Source organism: Apodemus sylvaticus, chromosome 6, assembly GCF_947179515.1.
Source record: "Apodemus sylvaticus chromosome 6, mApoSyl1.1, whole genome shotgun sequence".
NCBI classification, from domain to species: domain Eukaryota; kingdom Metazoa; phylum Chordata; class Mammalia; order Rodentia; family Muridae; genus Apodemus; species Apodemus sylvaticus.
Window position 1 is genome coordinate 83222039 of NC_067477.1, and position 25047 is coordinate 83247085.

A 25047-nucleotide genomic window follows, 5' to 3' on the forward strand; every position below is an offset into this window, starting at 1 on the left:
TCATTATCAGACACTCCAGCACTTATCCTTACAGAAAGTGAAGTTTCCCAGAACAGTAAGTTATTACAAGCAGAGAGCACCTGGATATGATTCCCTCATTAAACCAGCCAGTGTTCCTCTGTACAACATGGGTCTGACAACGTGGTTATCATTGTTAGCCAGAGGCTGTCGGCAGTTTCACAGTTATGTCATGAGACTGTCATGTTAAGCACCTATTTCCTTCTGGCTGAATATCATCTTTAAGGAACAATGCTTTATTGGAAAGTTCACTGCACTCAAACTGAGCTGGAATTTACCAATCCAAAACTGAGGCAGAAGAAGTGTGTGCACGTGTGTGCACGTGTGTGTGTGTGTGTGTGTGTGTGTGTGTGTGTATGTGTGTGTGTGTGTGTGTGTGTGTGTATGTATGTATGTGTGTATGTATTTAAAAAGGGAATGTCTGATCAAAGAAGATGTTTTAATGGTGACTAAAAGCTTAATGCAGCACATACAGTATGTGATCACCAAGGCACATACATGACCAAGTATTTCAAAGCAACAGGGAAGATTTGTATGTTGAGAATATTCACTATGGATATTAAATGGATGGCAGAATTTTTACTTTATGCAGTGATAATTGAAAAATGGTTATTAACAGTTTATTCATTGACCAAATAGATTTTGAATGCCTTATGTGTGGTCATCACTGGAGTGGGCGGTTGAGATATAGCTGTGTAAAGCAGAAGACTGGTGTGCTATGTTTAGTTATCAGTAACCAGTGCTTCATAGACAATGCAAAATGTAGGGAGGAGGAAGCAGTATGTTCTAGATACAAAGTAGCCATGGACATACTATTGTCTCCCACATTGTAGTATAATAACAGCAAAGTATTTTGTAGGCTTAGATTTTTCAAAACGTATGTTTAATAAGGGTATTCAAATCCTTCCATCCCCATTCTAGCCCAATGTTCAAAGGTAGGAAAGAAAAGATGGTAAGTAGGATGTGAACCTATTTAGTAGTAAATTCTTTTTTTTCTTTTATGATTTATTTATTTTATATATGTGAATATACTGTCACTGTCTTCAGACGCACCAGAAGAGGGCATCAGATCCTATTACAGATGGTTCTGATGTGGGTGCTGGGAATTGAACTCGGGACCTCTGGAAGAGCAGTTGGTGTTCTTTGTTTTTGTTTTTTGTTTGTTTGTTTTGTTTTGTTTTGTTTTGTTTTTGAGACAGGGTTTCTCTGTATAGCCCTGACTGTCCTGGAACTCACTCTGTAGACCAGGCTGGCCTCGAACTCAGAAATCTGCCTGCCTCTGCCTCCCAGAGTCCTGGGATTACAGGTGTGCGCCACCATACCCGGCTTTTTTGTTTTTTTTTTTGTTGTTGTTTTTGTTTTTGTTGTTGTTGTTGTTGTTGTTGTTTTGCAGTTGGTGTTCTTAACCACTGAGCCATCTCTACAGCCCTTAGAAGTAGTCCTTTGGGAGGTGATTCCGATCTCCATTGTCAGGAGACAGCAGTCTAGTTCAGTAGTGTCCGGATACCAAATGCAAATCAGCAGTAGTGGCACAAACCAGCAGAAACAGCCAGGCCTCCGCTGAATCTGCACAAGTCAGAGGAAGCAACTGGGACACCAGGAGAAGTTCTCTGCCATGCTTCTCTCAACAAAGTGAAGATCAGCAAAGACTCAAGACCAACGAAGTGTTGCAAGGCTAGATATGTAAGCAACCTATCACTGTTCATTGAGTCCTATTTATACTTTCTCCAAACATCATGTGCCCTCTTGTGTAAGTAAAGTATCACTTGAGTCTGCATCACAGGACATAACCAGAAACTTCCACTTCAGTGTTCCTTTTATATTATATATTTCTAGACTTGATGACTGTCTTAGTTGGTGTTTTATAGCTGTGAAGAGACACCAGGGCCATGGTAACTCTTATAAAGGAAAGCATTTAATTGGGGGGCATTTAATTAGTTTCAGAGATTTAGTCCTTTCTTAATCACGGCAGGAAGCGTGGTGCTGCAGAAGTAGCTGGGAGTTCTATATCCAGGTCCAAAGGCAGCTGGGGGATGCTGGGCTTGTCTTGGGCCCTTGCAAACCTCAAAGGCCATCCCCAGTGACACGCTTCCTCCAGTAAGGCGACACCTACCCCAACAAGACCACAGCTCCTAGTCCCTGTCAATTAGTGCAACTCCCAATGATGAGAGGACCAAGCATTCAAATATATCAGTCTATGGAGGCCATCTTATTCAGCCACCACAATAGCTACAGATAAAATGGTCAAGAAAGACTTTAAAGGAAAAGAAATTTGATTGGGATCTGTTTTATAAAATGATAACTTTGATGGTTGGTTTTTGTCAACTTGACACAAATTAGAGTCACTGGGAAGAGGGGACTTTAATTGAGGAACTGCTCAGAGTTGCCTGTGGGCATGTCTGTGAAGGGTTTTTTTGTTTTTTTTGTCTCTGTTTTTTTTTTCTTTGTTTTGTTTTGATTAATGGTTGAGTTTAAAGGATCCAGCCCAATGAAAGCAGTGGTGACTCTAGACAGGTGATCTTGGCTGTATATAAAAGCAAATTGAGCAAAAATGCAGATCATGTGGCCAGTGTTCCTCTATGGTCTCTGCTTTAGTTCCTGACTCCAGGTTCCTGTTGGACTTGAGCTCCAGGCTTGATTTCCTCTGATAATCAACTGCAACCTGCAAGCCAAGTAAGTCTTTTCCTCCAATAACTTTTGGTCAGTGTTTCTCACAGCAACAGAGAAACAAACTAGAACACATGCTCACTAGGTTTGGAGACGAGCCCCGGAAAGACTTCCTTGCTCAAGGCAGTGTCTGCTTGGGAACTTCAAGTGATCTTGCTTAGCCAGAGTGTAGGAAAGCAGGGAGATGAGTAGGTGCATAAAAGCTAGAATTCAGTGGCTTTGTCAATCATGCTAAAGAGTGATTTACCCTATAGGTGTTTTATTACTCTATAAATGCCTTAATCAGTGTTCTATTGCTGTGAAGAGAGACCATGACCAGTCAAGACTTATAAAGAAAATATTTAATTGGGGCTTGCTTACAGTTTTAGAAGTTTAGTCCAGTATCATCGTGGAAGGAAGCATGACAGCACTCTGGCAGACATGGTGCTGGAGATCTGCCAGACACAGACAGAGAGATAGTTAGTGCCTGACTTAAACATTTCAACCCTCAAAGCCCACCCCCAGTGACATACTTCCTTCAACAAGGCCACGCCTACTTCAACAAGGCCTCACCTCCTAATAGTATGACTCCCTGATGACCAAACATTCAAATACATGAGCCAAAGGAGGCCATTCCTGTTCAAACCACTACAGCATGGGTAAGAAGCCAGTGGAGAATTAGCAACCAAGTACTAACCCAAACATTCGATAAAAAAATGTATATGGAGTGTCTATTACTTTTTAGCCCAGTGCTGAAATATTATAAAATAAGTTCAGTACAAAGAACCCAAAACCAAGTAAACAAAAATAAATTAGTAATATTTTCCAGTGGTTGGATTTATGGAATTGATACGATATAAGTACATATTGGAATATGGGTTTTGGAATTTGGGATTAGTATCAAAACTAAAAATTGTATTATGTCATATCTGAAGAATTTCAAACTGTTAGTTTTTTGTATTTCAACAATGTGTCAAAATGCAATTATTGATTCTATCTTAAATGAGGCCAAATGTAAAAAAAAAAAAAGGTGAATAATATCACAAGAAAGAAAAGAGTGAAGCTGGTGAAGTATAAATACTACTTTATTTATAAAAGCAAACATGTAGGCAGGTATTTTAATTTATATGTTGTGAAATAGTATTGTAGAACTGTTTACACTTTTGGAGGTGGAAGAGAGTGGATTAAGGCAAAGATGTAGGACATGGGAGAACAAGGGTAAGAAGATATTGCTGTGAGCATTTAAGTAAACCATCGAAGTATAGAAGTTGCTGATTCACTAGTTACTTGATCAGCCTAAGGCTTCTTAACCACATTGTGAGAAGCAGAACCAGGAGACAAAGGAAAGTTGGTTTGGATAGATACGTGAGTGGAAATAACTGTGGCTAGAAAATACTTCCTGCATCCCCATAACACAGAATAAGCTGTGAAAATAAAAAGAATAACAAAACAGCCTTAAAAGAGATAATAGTAGTACCCTTATTAGATAACTGGTCAGGAGAATGGCATCCATTTCATTTTCTCAGTGTCTGGACTACTGAGAAGGTTCCATTACTTACCTACCAGGACAGTTTGATCTAGAAGGAATCATGAGCAAAGTTAGCCATCTGGGCTACCACTGACAGAAAACTAGATTTCTCCTATTGGAAGATGTTCCAGTTAAGGAAAAAAATATTGTCAATTAACAAAAACAACAACAAAAAAGGAGGAATCCTCTTAAGGTCAGGAAAAGAAAGGAAAACTGTTAATGAAGAATGTTAAGGATAGAGAAAAAAAGAAGAGGGTAGGAAAAAAATCCCTTAAAAACAGTCATACATGATAACAGAGGGTGTGGAGGGAAGGAACTGCTCTAAAGAGAGCGTCTTAACAGGGTGTCCTTGGACAGAAGTCTGTGGAGGCGGCAGAAAGTGGGCAGTAGCCCTATGTTGGTACATTCTACGTACAAAACAGCAGATGACAGGAGTGAGGGATTCAAAGACATTTTCTTTCTTGAAACATATGGGGCTTTTAAGGGAGGTAAAGGAAGAGCTGGGTGATTATTTTTACACCACTCATTGCTGTAGACACTGAGAATGCTAGACACTGCCAAATGTTATCATCATTTAAAAGAGATGGTTAGATATAACAGAATTGGTTAGGATGATGATTTCAGCCCCAAGACATAGACATTAAGTAACACTGAAAAATATTTGGTTAAATATTTGAAGTATTTACTACTCATGTGTCTAGAGGTGGTGGGTGGTGCCAGTTAAGTGACTATAGAACCTCATCCAGGTTCTTTTGCTGTTCTCTTTTGACATTAAGTGTTAGATGTGCTTGTCATATGGTTGCAAGTGATAATACTCAGAGAAAGACAAGACTATCTTTTTCTTGAGGACAATTACTTTACCTATGCCTCTTAACTCTAATAAACCATTGGCTAGAATTGTGTTGTATATCCAAGATTAACCAACCAGGAATTAGTATGAGGGATTAGTCGTGGGATCAACATACCTCAACTCCTGGGAATCTCTTGACTCCTAAGGGAAGTTGGTTATCTAAACATTAGAATTCTGAAAATGAGCATGGAGATAATGTGGATCTGGGGTGGGCAATCATCAGTGTATTGGTAATTGGTAGGAATTTATCCCCTGCTGAACTCTTCATCAAGGAAAGCTTTGCTACCTGGAAGAGGAAAACACAGGTAGCTTGGGCTTTCCTTTAGGTCTGTCTTTCTACAGTCTTGTCTCATTCCTCTCCCCCTGCAAACTTGCATTTGTGTTTTTCCATGTTTGTAGTAGGCAGAAGGCAGCTCCTCTTCTCAAATGAGAGAGCTTCTAAATCTGAATCTGATTTACAAACAAGGAAAGGGGGATGGTCATAGTGTGTGTGCATGCTTATTATGATGAATACCTAAGTGAATATACTATGTATCTGAATGGTTTCTTCAACAGCAAAGGAACAGGTGGACGGGGAACTTAATATATGCCAAAGATCCACACTGTTGGCCTGAAAAGACGGTTCAGACAGAAAAGTGTTTGCCAAACTAATACATGGCCCTGAATTGGTTTCTGTTTCAAGTTCCTATTTGAGTTCCTGGTTTGACTTATTCCAAAGAGGGGCTATAATCTGTAAGCTGAAATAAAATTTCCTTCCCTAAGTAGCTTCTGGTCAATGCTTTATCACAGCAACATAAAACAAAACAAAACAAAACAAAAAAGCAACTAAAACTAAATGCTTCAGGGTGACAAATCTGATAGTTCTGTTTGATATAAGTTTTCAGTATCTTTAGAATTCTTTTAACTGGATTCCTTCACAATAAATATTGTTAAAGTTCAAGTTTGGCAGCTCACTCATTTTCATTGCCAAACTGCCTCCTAGTTGCTGCCAATCTGTTCCTACTTCCTACTGCCTTTCAGCTAAGAGTAAAAGACAGGCTTTGTAAGTTGTACCTGAGGGTCACCAGGCAGTTTCCTGGGAGACAAGGTCAAGAAAAACAGGAATGCTTAAAAAAAACACTGGCTTCCATTCTGGCTTTACAATAAAGACTGACATGACCTGACTTAAGGATGAAGAAAGTGCATTAGCTCAAAGGTAGCTTAGCCTCTTACAGCAGTTATGTGTACTCTGACAGCTTTGCTACCTGGAAGAGGAAAACACAGGTAGCTTGGGCTTTCCTTTAGGTCTGTCTTTCTACAGCCTTGTCTCATTCCTCTCCCCCTGCAAACTTGTATTTTTGCATTTGTGTTTTTCCATGTTTGTAGTAGGCAGAAGGCAGCTCCTCTTCTCAAATGAGAGAGCTTCTAATTCTGAATCTCATTTACAAACAAGAGAAAAGCAGCTTCCATTAAAGACTTACCATAAGAGTTGCCAAACTGATAACTGATAAAGTGTTTGTGTCTAGAGCCACCTAGATTTCAAATCTGCAGCCACCAATGAGGTTTGTAGGAATGATGCTGGGTGGCCTCCTCACTAACTCAGTTTAGTCTAGTAAGTAAACTTGGGGCCTTGGTAAACTCCCTTATCGCCACCTAGCCAAAAGATCTTCCTTTGTTTGCTAAAGTCTAAAATTCTCCTGTTAGGAGTATCTTTTTTCTTTAGTTTAAAACACAGATTAGCCCATCAGCATAGAGTCCTTGGCAAGTAACAAAGACTTTACTGATCTCATTGTTTTATGACAATATAGTGAACAGGGATTATTGACTCTTGTTTTTTCACACAAGGAAGTGGAGGCACTCAGGGGTAGGGTGACCTGCTCAGAACACACTGGATCTCTGGTGTAGATGTCGATCCTCTTTGATTTTGTCCTGAGAATTGGTGGTAGAAGCTTGTCAGGAGAGAAGCAAGAGTATAACTTCTAAGTGGGTTAAGAGGCAAGGCCAGCATGGGCGCCACATGCTGTATAGCTTTTGCTAGGGGCTACATGGAGCCTAATACTTAGATTCCTTCATCTCTTTAGTTCTTAAGTTCTAACACAGTACTAAATCTTTGGTTTTGTTTCGTTTTCAAGACAGAGTTTCTCTGGCTGACCTCCTGGAACTCACTCTGTAGACCAGGCTTGGCCCTAAACTCTACTTGCTTCTACCCACTGAGTGCTGAGATTAAAGGCATGGGCCACCACTACCTGGCTATAGCTATGGTACTAGATCTTAACCGTGTTATGAGAGCATTTCCTGGATGAGGAGTCTGAAGTAGGTCAACTCTCAAGTCTTTTTCAACTTCAGTTTTCTCCTGGCTTAGCCAGTGATGAGTGGTACCACACAGAGCATGCTGGGGAAGAGAGATGGCAGAAGGAAGTAGGATGGGGAACTCCATAAAGAAGCTGGTTTCCACTGTGTTTAGTATGAAGCATCAAAAGTTAGTCACGTAAAACAACCCAGTGGCATTCTTTAATTGTTAAAGAAAAATTTCTGTGTGTGCTGTTACCATGGAAAGGCTATTCCAATACAAGGTCATGGGTATTGATTTGCTGTATAGTACTAATGGGACACAGTACTCTTCAAACACAGTCTCCCTGTTTATTGACAATACTGTAACTGTGTGAGAGAAACATTCTTGTATTAGAGGAGACTTGAACATTACTCTTATTTAAGTCTTTTGTTGGAAATTTTATTAAAGTATGCAACTTCAAAACTAAAACCATACCCAAGGTCTCCTATGCTATATTAAGGAAGGAGAGTTTTAATTAAATTTGATATCATGTCTATTCTTAAGCTAAACAGGAATCTTGTATTTATTAGCACACTGCATTATCACCATTCTTTTTTTTTTTTAAAGATTTATTTATTTATTATATGTAAGTACACTGGAGCTGTTCTTAGACACACCAGAAGAGGGCATCAGATCCCTTTACAGATGGTTGTGAGCCACCATGTGGTTGCTGGGATTTGAACTCAGGACCTTCGGAAGAGCAGTCAGTGCTCTTAACCACTGAGCCATCTCTCCAGCACCCACATTATCACCATTCTTGACGATGAGACAGAAATTGCAAACACATTAAGAAAACCATACAACCTGGATCATTATAGGTGGTAATTCACTTAAAAATTGTTTGAATAATATTCTTTGATAATAAAGTTCTACTATAATCTTAGCAGATTTGCAATGAAATCATTAGTCACCAACAGGAACTGTAGAATGGCACTGGAAGTCAAAGACCACTGAACAAAAGGTCCTACAAGGGAGATTTTGCCTAAATGAACCTTTGCAGGATGATTGCATACATAAGGCCTGCCTCTGAGAGACAGGTAATCTGGTTCCCATATGGCAAAGCTTGGCTGGGCTCAACCTTGGAAGTAGATGGGCCAGGGACTTAGGTGTAGCCTCATTATTTCCCAGTGTTATCTTGATGAAATGACCTTGGTGAAGCTGGAAAACCCCTTTGAGTCCATTTCTTTTACTCGTATAAGATAGATAAAACTAAACATTCTTCAATTTGGTTGTTATAAAGATTACACAAGATGTGTGAAAAACTTCTCTGTGTGTGTACATATATGTGCACACACATTGAAAGCCAGAGGACAACTATGGGAGGCACCCTCCTCAGGAGCCACAAGTCTGTTTTATTTTTGAAACAGTCTTTTACTAGACTCAAACATGTGACGTAAGTTAGCATTGGTTGGCCACTGAGACCCAGGGATCCACCTCTGTCTGCATCTCTAGCCTTGAGATGATAAGAACACTACCACATTTGACTCCCCTCCCCCTTAAAACATGGGTTTTGAGAAAGAAATTCAGGGCCATGTATTAGTATGGCAAACACTCTTCTGTCTGAACCATCTCTTCAGGTCAACAGTGTGGATCTTGGCCATATATTAAGTTCCACGTCCACCTGTTCCTTTGCTGTTGAAGAAAACATTCAGATACACTTAGGTATTCATCATAATAAGCATGCACACACACTATGACCATCTCCCCTTTCCTTGATGAAGGGTTCAGCAGGGGATAAATTCCTACCAATTACCAATATTCAAGTCTGCCATTTTTTTTTCTAACTCACACAAAGGTGCTGTATGTATCTGTAAAAACCTGGTGTGTGCTACAGAAGTTATTAAATTGGTTTTAAACATATGGGCTTTATCTTTGATGGGAAAATAAACAATAAAAATTACAAGGTATATAATTAATAATATTCTACAGCACACATATGAGAAAACTGAAGATATTTAATCAGATAAGCTGGGATGGGGCAAAGTCTATGGCTTAACAGATGAAGGAAAGATTGTGGGTGATGTTCTAGACAAAGAAGTGATGTTCAATTACTTTTCTATCTATGCAGTCAGATTAACTGAATATGTTCTATAGACTGTCTCAGTACTGAACAAAATGGGCTCTCTTAAGCTGAAGGTCATATGCCCAGGGCCGGGTGGGGCGGGGTGGGGGTGGGGAACTGGAGCAGAGTTACAAGCAGAGTAAGTCTGGGTTTCTTTGCAAATTCTAGGCCTTCCTGGACTGCAAAGCAAGACCCTGTGTTAAAAAACAAGATTGTATCTTTTCTCTAATTTCAACACTCTAGAAAGTGGAGGGAGAAAACTGAGAAGTGCTTTGGTGCGGGGTGGGGGTGGGGAGCACGACTGCTACTTTAGGAGGGAGAGTGGGAAGCTCTCTTCTGGGAGGTGTCACTTCAGCTGAGATCTGAATGGCAACTGTGGGAAGCGCAGGATGATCAGAGCAGGCAGACAGGAGCTGTTGCAAACAGCTTAGGAGAAGAATCAAGTCTGTGGCTTTAGCTGGAAAAGATGACCAATAGGGCTGAATTACAGTGTGCTGGAGTGATGGGGAGTTGTATGCCAATCCTGTGCGAGGCCCAAGTCGTATGCCCTGTGAGCCTGGAGACCTCTCACGGGGTGGGGAGGGTGGGGTGGGGGGGGGGTTCCATACCTCTGAAGGAAAGGGGGAGTTATAAGCAAGAACTGGATCCCGAGGCAGGAGAGATGGCTCTGTGTTCAAGAGCACTTACTTGTTCTTGCAGAGGACCAGAGTTTAGTCCCCAGCCCCTGTGTCTGGCAGCTCATAACTTCAGTTCCAGTGAATCTGACAACCGCTTCTGGCCTCTTCAGGCACCCACATACATGTAACATACACTCACATACATACACATAAATAAATAATATAAAAACTTTTTTAAAGAGCTAGATCCCACCAGACACTATATGACGGAGGGTCAAGGAAACACTTCTACTTGATAGTATGCAAAGAATCCCAAGGAGCTGTAATTAAAGACATTTATAGAGAAACTCTAATTTATGTCTTCCAGGAATATATATGTGCTATATTTCGTAAAGTGTCCAACAGAGACCCCATGAAAGGTGAAAATTCTTTTCAAGTATGCACAATTTTGACTAATATAACCCTTATTTTTTGCAACATTTGAGTAGTTTTACCACCATGGCATTGTCTATCAGATGTCTTATGAAACGTTATATGATTTTGAAAGCATATATCACCATGACTAAGAGATAAGAGGCAATGAATAATGTCCAGATGGCAAAAGACCTTAAACAGTAGAATGGGGAGAACTTTGCCTTATGGTTTATAGATGGACGTTCCTTGGTTGCCTTCCTCCTATCTTTTATTTATACCCTCAGATTTGTCTGAACATAGCACAGGCATTTGTCTTGTAAACTCCCACAATTAAAAGTGATAGAATGACACAATTTTGCCAATAAAATGTATATATAAGTCTCTGGGATGGATGTTCTTTCCTAGATAAAAAGGCCAAGCAAGCCTGGAGCTCTGAGAACTGGGCCTCTTCCTCAACCTCATGGTATATCAGTACAAATCTATGTTCAGCTTGAGGTGCCTAGACTGTGGTGTCAGTGTTGGACAAGTATTATGTTGGTCATCTCATAGGCACTACTCTGGTAGAGATGAACTCTGACCCCCATGGCCTATCTGTGAAGTTTTCATATCGTGATGTCCAAGGCAATTAAAGTTGGAAGTGGTCTGAAAAATCATTTTTGTTCTAGCTCCTTTACTGAAGTATTTCATATCTCTCTATATATCTATATATATCTACAGTGTGAATTGTAGAAAGAGTTCAGTGGGAAGAATGCAATTTTAGAGGAGAAATTCTGTCAAAACAACTCAAAAAAAGCAGCAGGGGAAATCAGCAGAAGCTGCCCCCTGCTGGCTGGGTATCAGTCCTTGAGCAGTTGGTGGTCCTAAGTGAAAACCTGGACCAGAGGATTCTGGGAAACTGATGACGGCCAGCTCATTAAGGTTCATTAAGTCAAAGTTCACTGGACAACTTGGCACACAAGGTTGACACTTCTGCTATCTCTAAAAAGCTCATGCACAAGGGAGTTGATTTGTAATTTCTAGAGTTTAAGTTGTGAACATAAATTGTAAGCAGGTTTTTTTTTTTTTTTTTTTTTTTTTTTTTTTTTTTTTTTAAGAAAAATCAAAAGTAAAAGTTGGAAATGTATTAGAGATTGGCAGCTCATGGGCACAGCATCTGATTAACATACAAAAAACCTCTGGGTACAGCCCCAGACCTGGATAAGGAGGGAAGCAAGCCCATAGAGCCTGACTCAGGGCATGCTCCTTTTTTTTTTTTTCTCCCCTCTTTTCTGGGCATTAGTACTTGTGGACTGGTGAACTTCTTTAAACATGATACGAATAATATGCTGAGTTATAGATTATCTTTCTGACATTTGGTATTGATCTACAGCTAACCTGTAGACAAAATAATGTTACAATGAGGTGATTTTTGTCCAAACTTTATCTCAAAATTCACTTATACTGATACTTAAATCCCTTGTGTGTAAAGACATGATATATAATTTTTCTTTCTTCCCTCACTCAGCAAAGTTATTTTGTAAATATTTGGTTTTATGGTTAATAGGTACAGTACTTTGTGTGCCATAAGAAATAGATGATAGAAACTGGGATTTTGACTTGAAGAAGTGAACAATTTCCTGGCAGGATAGTAGTCCCAAATGAATGTAAAGCAAGCAGTGTATGACATGGTAGGCTCTGAACAGGCCTGCCCATGTGAACTGTTCATATCATGTACGCATGAACATACAGAAATAACACACCCATCTCAAACTCTGGGAAGGCACTATTTTCAAACTCTAGAAGCTATTACACCTGGGCGATGGTGTTCACAGAGTAGCAAGTTATTGTTCTTTATATCAACTTATCTTGATAACCAAGAGCTTGTGGTTATAAGGTGCATCAGAATGTATGCTCTGCCTTACTGACCCTGAGAACCCTCACTTCATGTGAGCCAGGGCCTTTGGATTTCAGGTGTGCCTGTCCAGACACATGGGACTCAACAGGGGCCTGTGTCCATGTCTGCATGTGTGCATGTACCATGTTTGGTAGCCACGCTCTGTGCAGTTTATTTGTCTTCAGGAGAACACAGAGTAAAGCAAACCTTGAATGTTGCTCTTTCTTTCTTTCTTCTTTTTTTTTAAAGATTTATTTATTTATTTAATGTATATGAGTATGCTGTAGCTGTACAGATGATTGTGAGCCATCATGTGGTTGCTGGGGATTGAACTTAGGACCTCTGCTTGCTCTGGTTAACCCTGCTTGCTCCGGCCCAAAGATTTATTATTGTTGTATTGTAAGTACACTGTAGCTGTCTTTAGACACACCTGAAGAGGGTGTCAGACCTCATTACGGATGGTTGTGAGCCATCATGTGGTTGCTGAGATTTGAACTTAAGCCCTTCAGGAGAGCAGTCAGTGCCCTTATCTGCTGAGCCATCTCACCAGCCTGAATGTTGCTCTTCAAATGGAATCTTTGAATAATCCAAATGTGATCCATCTGTAGGGACAGTGAGTGGCAGTAGAGCATTACAAAGACTTGTGAGGAGGAAGCTTCATGAAGGTTAGAGCGTTTGAGCTGCTCTTGATAGCTGGATATAATTCTCAAGATGAAGATTGGGGGTTAGAGCATTCATTTGAGTAAATAATCAGCCTTCCTGGGCATGAAACATTGACGTGGGGGACCTGGCATGAACTGAGGCTGTGTGTGGCTAGAGGTCAAGATACAGCTCTGAGTTTCATTTTAAAACCAATTGCTGGGGGGGGAGGGGAGGCACTAAAACAAACTGAATAAATTACAGTAAATAAATTATGGAATAAGGGGGAAGATAAGACAATATTCACAGTATGGCAGTAAAAAACGAAGATAAAATTTAAGTTGGATTAAGGTACAAGAGGGACATTAAGATGGAGAAAGAAGTACTATAGTCACTTGAAATAGAATCAAGCTGAGGTGAGATGTGGAGTATAGAATGAGTCACTTGCACGAGTCAGTGAGTTTGTTTTGCATGGACAGTATAGGAACCTACCAGCAGCAGGTGTTGCGACAGCGAAAATAGATCAACAGGAGCACCTTAAGAAAATAAACCTTGTTGTGATTACTGATATTTATAACTCATGTATGTTTGACCAGCTGCTAACTTCTCATAAACTCTTATCCCAAACTGACCTCCTAACTGGCAGGTGGAATCAAGGCTACATTTTTGTAAGAAAATCTGAGACTGAATCACCAGTCTCGTTGAGATTTTAGTCTAGAATATGCGATCCGCGAACAATACAACTGAAGTAGCTGAAAACACACCTCTTTTTGGCGGGTAGGGGAGCCACTTCCCTGAACCCACAGGAGGGTATGATTGTGCTTGGACGGAGGCCTTAAGCCAGCAGGGGAAAGGTTATTACACGTGATCTTACAAGCTGACGTTCATCACGCTGCATAACTGCCGCATGGCTCATCGCGGTGACTACCCGGGTAAATTCCAGGGCGGAAGCCTCGTAGGGACGAGGTCACCACGCAATCGGACTGGGAGGAGCCTGGAGGAGGCCGCGCCCTCTCGCTAACTACATCTCCCAAAGCTCCACGCGGCCCTAAAGCATAGCAGCCCGGGCACCGAGCGCAGACTGAGGCTCTGGGAACGGGAGTCCGAATGCAGGCACCGCCCCAGTGGACGCTGGTGGGGAGATCTGCAGCGATTGGCCAGCGAGTGATGGAAGCCCGCCCACGCATGGTGACGACAAGCCTCCGTCTGGCTACTTAAGGCGTCGTGGTCTGGCCACCCCGCCTTCGCTCCCGCGCTAGAGAGAAACATGTATCGTTTCCGCTCGCAGCTCTTCACGGGGATTTCTGCTGCCGCTGCCGCCGCCTCTCACCCGCGCCGCTCCTCGCCTCTTTTGTTAGCCGGAGACTCGCCTCTCAGCCGCCCGCCGCACAGACGCACGAGTAGACAGTGCAGCTCCATCGGCTGATCCTCGCTGAGCTCCAAGTGTAGGCGGCACCGGGCGGCCCACGATGCCGAAGAACAAGAAGCGGAACGCTCCCCACCGCAGTGGCGGGGGTGGCGGCGGCTCCGGGGCAGCGACGTCGGCGGCCACGGCAGGTGAGGGGTGTCCCCACGCCCGGGAGCCGGCTGGCCGGCGGAACGGGAGACTCCGGCCTGGGGCGCGGCGGGACTTGTAGTTCCGTCTTTGCTTCGGACGCCCAAGTCTGCATAGCACGTGGTGCTGCTGAACTGCAGTTCCCATCATGCCCCGGGACTCGCGCCTCTTGGCTGGCACGCGGGAGCAGTACTGGAGCACCGGCCCTGGGGGCGGGGAGAAGTGGGACCTTGTGCCGGAGAGTCAGAATAAGGGTGACCAGGACTTGGCGTTCTTCCTAGACGCTGCTGCTTGCTGTCCGGTTTTTATCGAACTAGAGATGGGGCGGAGCGCCGGTGGCATGCCGCTATTGCGCGCTGCCTGCGGCTCTCGCTCCAACATGGAGTTCTCGGGAGTGTCAAACGTCCAGCGGGCTTGGACCGGCTTTTGCGTCACGAGGCCTGAGCTTTGCGTGATGGGGCCAGGGTGACGCAGAGGCGCTAGTAGCTTCCATCCCGCTGCTTTCCTGCGCGCGTCCCGCGGGTCCTCTAAGACTGGGTGGCGGCGTCGGAAGCCAAAGCCACCGCCCCACCCTTAAGAGTGGCTCCCACTACTTACCCGGTACCTCCGGAAACCGGGAGCCCCCACAGCCCTTGTGCTGCCAGCCTAGGCGACCGCGTTCTCCTTTGTGCTGCATTCTATAGGTTCCATGCAGCGATAGAGGTGGTGAGAAGCCAAGGTTGCAATTGGCTGAAAAGTTAGGGATAAGTTTGTTTTTTTTTTAATTCTATGCTAAGTCTAAGCTTTTCTGGATGGCACAGTGCTGAACTGAATGTACGATTCTCTTCTTAACATACGGTTAAGAAAAAATGATTGCAGCCGAAGGTCTCTTCTACAAGACTGCACACAAGACACATGAATAGACTAGTATTATTAAAATGGGTAGTAGTCATCTCATTAAGTAGTTGTTTTGTAAAAATTATGGAATTGAATACTGGAATGCCCCCAGACGTTCCACACCAACATAATAGCCATTAGGTATTTGTTGACATAGCTGCTACTCTTTGATCATTCGAATGATATTAGAAAAGTAAATGACCAGTTTTCATGTTAAATATTGGAGACTGGCAGTGCACAAGTTTTCCTTCAGGGTCTGGAGAGCTCTTGATCATGCATTAGATGATAACTGGTTGGGTATAGACTATTACAAATACAAATTGTTCTTTAGTTTTTCCTTTCTCCTGAAAGGGTGATGAAATTCATTGTGAAGTTATGAAATACTGTTCATGTAACCAGTTGTGGTTGAATCAAGACTACTACTACTACTCTTTAAGCTGTCCCTCTTAACCTCTTGCAAGTGGAACTGGATGAGAATGCTTTTCTGTAATTTTTTACTTTAGTCACATGTATGTTTTACCTCCTAAATAGTTGAGTCAGAGAAAAATTAGCAAAAATTTTACTTAGAAACCACTTTTTCTATTTAAGTTTGGATGACAGGGAGAATAAATTTGATTTACGTGAATCTCTACAACCTTCAGTTTGTTGCTTTGGGTCTTGGATTGTGTTTTCCTTTTTGTTTTTCTCATTTTGTTTATTAATGGCAGCCACAGTCTGTAGCCTGCTCTGGAATTCACTGTAGCCTCAGCTGGTCTCAAACAAAGGCATCGTGTGGTCTTAGTCTTCTGATTGCTGAAATAGCAGACCTAAAGCCACAGATTTAGCATGAAAGACAAGGTTTTTAAGAAAAAAAGTTTGTATAGTAAGCCTCTGAGAAATAAGAACTTCACATATGTAGAGTGCCTGCTCATTAACAGGATTACAAGGTAAGCTTGACCTAGATGTCAGACATTCTTACAGGATGAATTTCCTTGCTTTAAAAATGCATTTACTTATTTGTGTGTGAGTGTGAACTCAGGACACATCCTCTGTGTGGGCCTCAGAGATTGATGAACTCAGGCGCACAGGCTTGGCAGCAGGTGCCCCTTCCTCTGAGGCATCCTGCCAGTCACTCCTTTCCTTTTCAAACCCCTTCCTGGAATCATGAAGAAACCAAGTCAGTTAGTTAAGAGACAGAAGCTTAAAGTTGTATACAAATAATCTTAAAAACAGGCCACATATGAACAGTTTTAAAATTACATTGGCTTGTATGTAAATATGGTAAGATTCTTCAGAATATACTCAGCTGTTAGCATAATTTGTCATGAGGAAAGAACCAGAAATAGGCTGGTGTTTATTTTTCCTAGCGCTGTGATTAAGAAATGTTGGCATTACTGCCTTACTTATCCTCTGCTTTTCTACTTTGATCCCAGTTACTTTGACTTCAGGCAAGCAGATTTCAAGGTCACTTGTTAAATTAAAAATTTGCTAACTTCTCTGCATTGTTGTGTTTTGTTTTGTTTTTTAAAGCAACTTATTTAAAAGAAAATTAGCCTAACTCTAACAGGCTTAATTTTAGAGGATTTAAAAAAATAAAATTAACATCCATTAATCCTAGGATTTGAGAGGCCGGGGTGGCAGGAAGATTGGCAGGAGCTGAAGGTTAATCTGGGTTATATAGTGAGACTGGCCTGCAGAACCTGGCTGTCACCCAAGAGAAATACAGGAACTTAATTTTTTTGAGGAACTTGATTTTTATTCATACCTAAGGTTAAGTATTAATCATGATGATGTGTGCATAGAGGTGTTAATAATTATACATTAAACTATTTCTGAAGAAATTTAAGTTCCAAAAAATAAAATGCGTTCAAATGTAATGCTCTTTAATCTATATTTGCTTCTAATTTTTCATGAAATTAATATACTTACGGGCTTTTGACACTTTCCCTTTTCTTCCAGTCTTCAGTGGGAATTGGTTGGCAACAATTGTACATGTACACTGTTACATCAGTATATTATACATAAGATGATTGTATAATCATGCTACTCAATGACATCTTTATGTACTGGGAGAACACTCCTAAATTTGTAGCATAGGACACATTATTTTCCATACTCCTGTGTGATATGATTGTGTTTTGATATGCTTACTATTGAAATATATTTCTATATAATTGCACATGGATTGTGCATAAAAGTTAGTAGGTGAAACCTTTGCGTAATAGGTGCCAAAAGAAGAGGTTAGGTACATTGGTGAGCAAATGAAATTGACCTGTTGTATAGTTCATATTCATTTTTCTGTACTCTGATCAGGTGGTAACCCTAACATCTCTCCTGCAGAGTGAACTCTATAATATTAAAATGTACTAGTTATTATAAGGATGTAGTCTTTGATTTTACTAATACAAGGAAATTGAGTGCGGGTAAATCAGTCCACTCAGGTCACTTTATGGTCAGAATTTGAGGTTAATTTTAGCTCAGGACTCAAAGTAATTCATTACTTCATAATTTTTTAAGTTAATGTATGATCCCTCAATTATGAATTTATTCTTTATTGAAGTTGAAAATATGCTAATAAAGTTATTTTCAGTAATAGCATTGGTATTTTTTTAAACTCTAGGATATGGTTGGAATCTTATTTTATTTGATCTTTGAGACAGGGTCTCACTGTGTAAACCTGGCTGGCCTGGAACCACCCCTTTGTACCTAGCCTCATACTCAAGAGACCATTGCCTCTTCTTGTCTTCCAAGTACTGGGATTAAAGGTTTTACACGCAACCACAGCCTGAGTTCCTTTTTTTTTTTTTAAGGTAGTTTTATTTTAACTGGCAGATGGCTTAGTGGGTAAACAGCTTTTGCAGATAGAAGATCTGAGTTCCTGGAGCCGTTGTATAGTCGGGATGGTATATACATCTCTAATCCTTATGTTCCTATAGGGTTGGAGATAGGGGTACTCTCAGAAACTTGCAGTTTAACTATACATGCAGTTTTATATATCAAAACCGAGACACTATCTCAGACATGGTGGAAGTCAAGGATGGACCCCCAACTCTCACACAGAACATGTCTGTTGCTCATCCTGGGAGCTTGACATGTGGGGATTGCAGTGAATTTAAGGCTAACCTTGTCTTCATGAGTTCCCTGCCAGCTCAGGTGATGCAGTTAGACCCTGACTTAAAAGGAGTGGGGGAAGCAATTTAGTTTGAACAGGCTTTTCCTTTGTCATCTAAAAACTACCCTTTTTGAACTTAGTACTTGCCTTTAGAATAGGGCACCTGAACAAGAGGCCATCTACTTACCAGTTAATGCTTACTGAAGCTACTTTTTCTCATTGTTAGATGATTGGTAATGTCTGAAGTTGCTTCACAATGTAAATAGCTGACCTTCTGAAGTACAGACTAGATGAGTCAACGTAATTTAGGAATGTTACATACATTCTTTTGCAGTATAATTGTCTCTTTACAAAAAAATTGACTTTATTACAAGATCACTTTTAAGTAGGAATTATAATTTCCAAGTTAAGAATTTACACATATATATAGCAAAGAGAGAGCGAGAATTCATCCCTTTCCTTTTCCTAATAGGTGGCTCGCATCGGACTGTTCAACCTTTCAGTGATGAAGACGCATCCATTGAAACAATGAGCCACTGCAGTGGCTATAGCGATCCTTCGAGTTTTGCAGAGGACGGTAGGAAATGTATACTTGCGGCTTGCCATAAAGATAAAGTGGGAATTCTTGTTAGCTATAGTGTTCCTCTTCCCAATCTATGTTTTCCCTGCTCTGCTACAGTGTTGGTTTCTATTCTGTAGGACCAGAAGTTCTTGATGAGGAAGGAACTCAAGAAGACTTAGAGTACAAGTTGAAGGGATTAATTGACCTAACCCTTGATAAGAGGTAAGAGGTGTTAAAAGCTTTCCATTCTGGGTGATTCTAATCAGTTACTTTATTATGTAGTTTGTGCATTTCTCTGATAAAGCAGTGTGTTTTTCTGAAGCTTGATTTGTTTACTGTGGATGGTGTAATGTTGCTTTGGCCAATTAATGTGCATAGTAACATGTTATTAAGATTTAAATTGGTTTGTATTACTCATTGTTACAGCATAGTAGCATATATTAACTTTTGTAGTTGAGATTGATTTATAGAATTAAAAGTTGATCTTCAGCTTATAAGGACAAACTGCTTTAAGTTTGTCTACTAAATTTGTTATGGGTATGAAAACTGTCAAAGGTAAGTTTTATTCATGGCATCTCTAGACTTGAACAGATGAAAGTAAGATGTCCAGAAGATGTAGCATGAATATTAGGCTTGTGTTTATGGTTGTGGTCCCAGATGCTTGAGAGGAGGCTCACAGGTGAGAGGATCACTTGAGCTCAGGAATTGGAGACTGGCTGGACTTTGGAATAATAAGTGATGGTTTAAAGGGGTAGGGTGGACTGAAACTGAATTTACTTAAGATTATGTGTAGCATGTCTTACACATAATGTTGTATACATTGAATGTACAAAATACTACAGTCATTAAGAGTTGTAGCTACCAATAAAGAGAAATGCTCTGATAGAAAGCACTGTAAAATCCTCCCCTTTTGAGATGATTTGTTGTAGGTGTATCATTGAACGATAGATACTTCGACATGGAGATGGTCTTTAGAAATCATTAGCTTATAGCAGTCTCCTAACTAGTTCTTCCTTTTTATTTTTTATTTTTCAATAGTGCGAAGACAAGACAGGCAGCTCTTGAAGGTGTTAAAAATGCACTGTCTTCAAAAGTGCTGTATGAGTTTGTTCTTGAGAGAAGAATGACTTTAACTGATAGCATTGAGCGCTGTCTGAAGAAAGGTAAATGCCATTAGTTCTTGACAGACTGTGCAGAGCCAACGGGAACTGGCTCTCTCCTCACAGTACCTTTTGCTAATAAACATCTTAAGTAGGGTGGCTTGCCATTCTTGGTTCTCTCAGAAGAGGTTATGCCGTTCTCAGGTGACATAAGGAAGGGATGGAAGCAGCACACTGTAACTTAAAGGTGTCTCTGTTTTCCTAAACTGGGAGAGCAGTGTAAGAATCCAGCCCATTTTGCCTTGCTTGTAAAACAAGTTATATACTAAAATAACACCATGTCTAGGATATCTCTGGCATATTTGAGTTCTATAGCTGTGTAATAGAAACTCTGCAATTCGTGTTGTAAAAGATGACATTTCTTTCTTTTTTTTATTGAATATATTCTTCATTTACATTTCATATGCTAAAGCCTTTCCCCCTTCCCCGAAAACCCCCTGCCTCCAAGTATATGCCCCTCCTCCCGACCCACTCCCACCCACCCTCCCCCTCTATTTCCCTTTGCTGAAAATAAAATCTGCCATGCTTGCTTCTTTGCTTCTTCAGGAAAGAGTGAGGAGCAGCGTGCGGCTGCAGCCTTGGCGTCTGTTCTTTGTATTCAGTTGGGCCCTGGATTGGAAAGTGAAGAGATTTTAAAGACTCTTGGACCAATCCTAAAGAAAATAATTTGTGATGGAACAGCTAGTATCCAGGCTAGGCAGACTGTAAGTATGAGATTAAAATTTACAGATTTATCCAGACACAACACCCAAGCTATAAGTAGTAATGTCTTATTTACACCTTACTCTTCTGTCTTAAACAGTAAACAGTTTAAGACAAATTCTCTTTTATGCTCTACAGTCTTCCATTTGAATGCTTTGTTTTCTTTTGGAATTAAAGACCATACACAGATATTAATGGGCTATTACACTTTTGGAATATGTATGACTGGAGCTTAAACGACACTGGTGTTTGTTGGGTTAAGTCCTCATGCAAAGCTAGTTACATTGGGATAAATGTAGGACTTTTCGAAGTCTAGCTTGTGAAGTGTTCTTAATTTGTCTTAGGGTTTGAGCATGCTTTCAGATCTCTAATTGTGGTACGTAAGGGAGTTTGAGAATCATTTGAACTTTACTAGATTTCTGCTTTGTGCTTCATGGAAGCTGATCTGTGTGCAATATCCCTTCTAGATTCATGGGTTAGTAAAGGAGGAAGACCCAAAAGGAGCAGTCACTTCAGTCACTGTGTTAAAGTGGCCTTGATATCTGATAGCGGAGCTTAGACTCCTTGTCTGGACATTACTTATTCTTTCTTTCCCAATCTCCTTATACTATGTGTGGGAATTAGTGGAGGGAAGTAGTTGAGAAAGATTTCACATTGAATTTTAAAAGCAAATGTATAAGAAGAAAATAACAGTCATTAATGTCTTCCTTTTGTAGTGTGCAACTTGCTTTGGTGTTTGCTGTTTTATTGCCACAGATGACATCACTGTAAGTAGAATAATTTTTAATTCCAATTAGTGCTTTTATTTTTAACTGAAGATAGTCCTGGTTTTACCTCATTCTTTTCTCTTTTAGGAGCTGTATTCAACTCTGGAGTGCTTGGAAACTATCTTCATCAAGTCCTACCTTAAAGAGACAGACTCGAATGTCACTTGTAGCACTCCTAATACAGTGCTTCACATCAGCTCGCTTCTCGCGTGGACATTGTTGCTGACCATATGCCCAATCAGTGAAGTAAAGAAAAAGCTGGAGCTGTATGTATCTTTAGTTTCCATATATATCTTTAATTATTTTATGTATATGGTTGTCTGCATGTAGGTCTGTGCACCATATGAGTGCATTCTCCCTGGAGGCCAGAAGAGGGCTTTGGATTCCCTAGTACTGGAGATGGTTGAATATCACCATGAAGGTGCATGGCATTGTGCCTGGGTCCTCTGGAAGAACAGCCAGTGCTGTTACCTTTCTTCAGCCCTGGTTTCTTTTTTATTTATGTGTGTGTGCTTGCATGTGTGTATGTGTACCACCTGAGTGCTGGTGCCCACAGAGGCCAGCAGAGGCTATCAGATCCCTTGGAACTAGCAGTTGTGAGTTGCCTGATGTATGTGTTGGTACTTAAATTTGATCTTCTGCAAGAACAGAAGCAAGTGCTATTAAGCCACTGAGCCAATTTTCTAACAACCCTTTAGTTTCACTTTTTTTTTTAATTAAAAAAAATTTAGTTAACGTAACTGGTTGTACTCATAAAGTAATGACTATTTTCTAGGCATTTCCATAAACTTCCAAGCCTCCTTTCTTGTGATGATGTAAACATGAGAATTGCTGCTGGCGAATCTTTGGCACTTCTGTTTGAATTGGCCAGAGGAATGGAGAGTGTGAGTATCTAATTGGCAGGAGGAGACACTTGAGGACTGTTCTTCTTTTGTATTGTCACTGTCAAAATTAGGAATCAGATAAATACATTTATAGGCTGGTCACCTGAGAACTTGTGATTGGTTTTGAGAGTATAGTCTGATGTAGAGTTGGTAGAAACATTTGCTGTCTGTAGAACTGAAGGGAATGTTGCTCTCTATTCACAAATACTTGACTTCAGGCATGTGGTGTTTTATAATAAAAGACAAATGGATGAAATACCAGTCAGCATAGATTTGGGTTGAGATAAGGTTTTGTCATTGTTATTTAGCATTGTTTTTGATGGTGTTCTGGATTCTGTTTGCTTACCCACTGTCTATATGCAAGTGTTAATTACTGTGGTTGGGCCTGTTAGGGTATTTAAATGAGAAGTATCTGACCAGCTGTCCTAAATGGCCCTGATACTGGTACTGTGTTAGGTTTGAACTGGAAGTCTTATGTTCTAGGAACCCTTTTATCTTGGTAGACTGGATATTTGGTTACCTTGATCATAATTTTTATTGCCACTAGAAAGGTGAATTTGTTCTTAGATACTAATTCATGTCATGTGCTGGCATTTCAAATTGAGAAACAGGTTGAGGGGGTGGATGGCTGAGGTCAAGAGCACTCGGTCTTTCAGAGGGTCTGAGTTTCATTCCCAGTACCTATATACTACCATCTGTTACTCCAGTCTTGGGGGATCCATGTCTTTTGGCATCTGTGGACACCAGGCACACATATGATACAGAGACACACATGGAGGCAAACACTAACACATAAAATAAAAGTAAAGGAAAAAGGTTTTAAATAAAACAAAATTGAAGAACAGCTTTTAGTATCTGTCACTCCTTATTGTCATAGTAACAAATGGGAAAAAATCATAAGGAAACACAAATATGTGGGAAATTATTAACTAAATAGGAGATGTTATTTCCAACCTTGGGTTACTTAATAGGTGCTTTTAAAATGTTTATTTTTGAGATCATAATATAATTAAAACTGTTTTTCCACCCAGTCTTCAAATACACTACACCCCTTCTTGTTATTGAAATTCATGTCCTCGAGCCAATCCTAATGGCATATAACTTTAATCCCAGCACTAGGGAGGTAGAGGCAGGCAGATCTATAGATGAGTGAATAAGTTCCTGGACATTCAGGGCTAAACTCTGTCTCAAAAAAAAAAAGTATATATTATGGCCTCCTTTTTTCACTAACTGTTACTGACTGCATACATGTATATTTATATTTCATGTATACTCAATCCAGTCTATAAGATGTTTCTGGTACATATGTTTTCAGAACAGAGTGTTGGGCGTTGGACAATTGATGTGCTATTCCTTGGGGAGGGCCGTTTCTCCTGCTTTGGCTTTCCTCAGTTGCCTCTAGTTCTTTGTGAGGCCGCCTGGGCGTTCATCCACTTTGACTGTTAACCTAAAGAGAAAGGCTGCATTTGCAGGATGAAACTGTAGTTAGTCACAAGTTTAGAGCAGCAAGTGTCTAATGCATTATGGTGTTGTAGACTGTACCATTTTTAGGCCTTTACATTTTTATTTAGGTTGAATCTCAATGTTTATAGACTTTTAATACTTAACCTCTGTGAAGGGGTAGTAGCCCTCTCATTAGGAAGGTAGCAGCTAAGAATCAAGGTAAACTGAAGCTGTTTAACAGTCAATTCATTTTACTGATTTAATTGATGACTGTTAAATAGACACAGAAACTAGATGTCCCAGGTTTAATCTTGCATTTCTCTACAGGCTAGAAATGGCAATTTCTTTAACTCTTTGGAATATATCTTAAAAGTGAAGTAATGTAGTTTTAGTTCAAATTACATTTTAAGTTTTACTATCTAAATACTTTTTGTTCTCTGACTTAATAAAATGTGTAGGTTAGATAGATAGGGTAACACATCTGGATATGTAAGTAGTTGCCAATGGACAGCAATAAATTGGGTTACAAATAAACATTTTGTTTTGGAATTTTATTTTAATAAGCTTTTACATGTGGGTAGTTACAGTGTTTAAAGGCTAATTAAATCAAAGTTGTTGGTTGGTACAACTTTGTGGTAGAGCACTTGCTAAGTGTGACCAAAGTCCTAGTACTGCAAAAAATTAGTTAAAACAGGTTGACTAATTACATAGGCAGATTTAAAATAATTCTTATAGCAATTAAGGATTTAATTACTCGGAAGTTTTTGCTAACATAATTGTTCTGTACTTATAACCTGGTTATTTCACAGTGTGGAAGATTTGTCTTGAACCTTGGAGACAGGAATAAAACAAAATGTAATTTATATTCACATTATTACTTCATTTTTTAATATGCATTTCAAAAAGAGTTAAAGGAAACTGCCATTTTTAGCCAGTAGAGGAATGCAAGATTAAACCTGTTAGCTGGTGAATCAGTTGGTTAGATGTTAGTGATTATTTAAAAGTGTAGACATTATTACTCCTGGTTGCTATACTAGCTCACTGTGTGC

General features: G+C 40.3%; 1 protein-coding gene across 4 annotated transcripts in view; it reads left to right on the plus strand.

Annotated features, from left to right (window-relative positions):
- Positions 1-25047, plus strand: part of Ifrd1 (interferon related developmental regulator 1) — a 43685-nt gene that overhangs the window by 11650 nt on the left and 6988 nt on the right. For 2 of the 4 annotated variants that reach the window (XM_052185919.1, XM_052185918.1), the window contains 7 exons: positions 18953-19057; positions 19180-19264; positions 20081-20205; positions 20749-20906; positions 21621-21671; positions 21759-21937; positions 22447-22555. In XM_052185919.1, the coding sequence (XP_052041879.1) occupies positions 19009-19057; positions 19180-19264; positions 20081-20205; positions 20749-20906; positions 21621-21671; positions 21759-21937; positions 22447-22555 (756 nt within the window). In that variant the 5' untranslated portion in view covers positions 18953-19008. Of the gene's footprint in view, positions 1-2627; positions 2692-14210; positions 14516-18952; positions 19058-19179; positions 19265-20080; positions 20206-20748; positions 20907-21620; positions 21672-21758; positions 21938-22446; positions 22556-25047 lie in introns of those variants that run through there. The other 2 variants (XM_052185917.1, XM_052185916.1) reach the window with 2 other exon arrangements.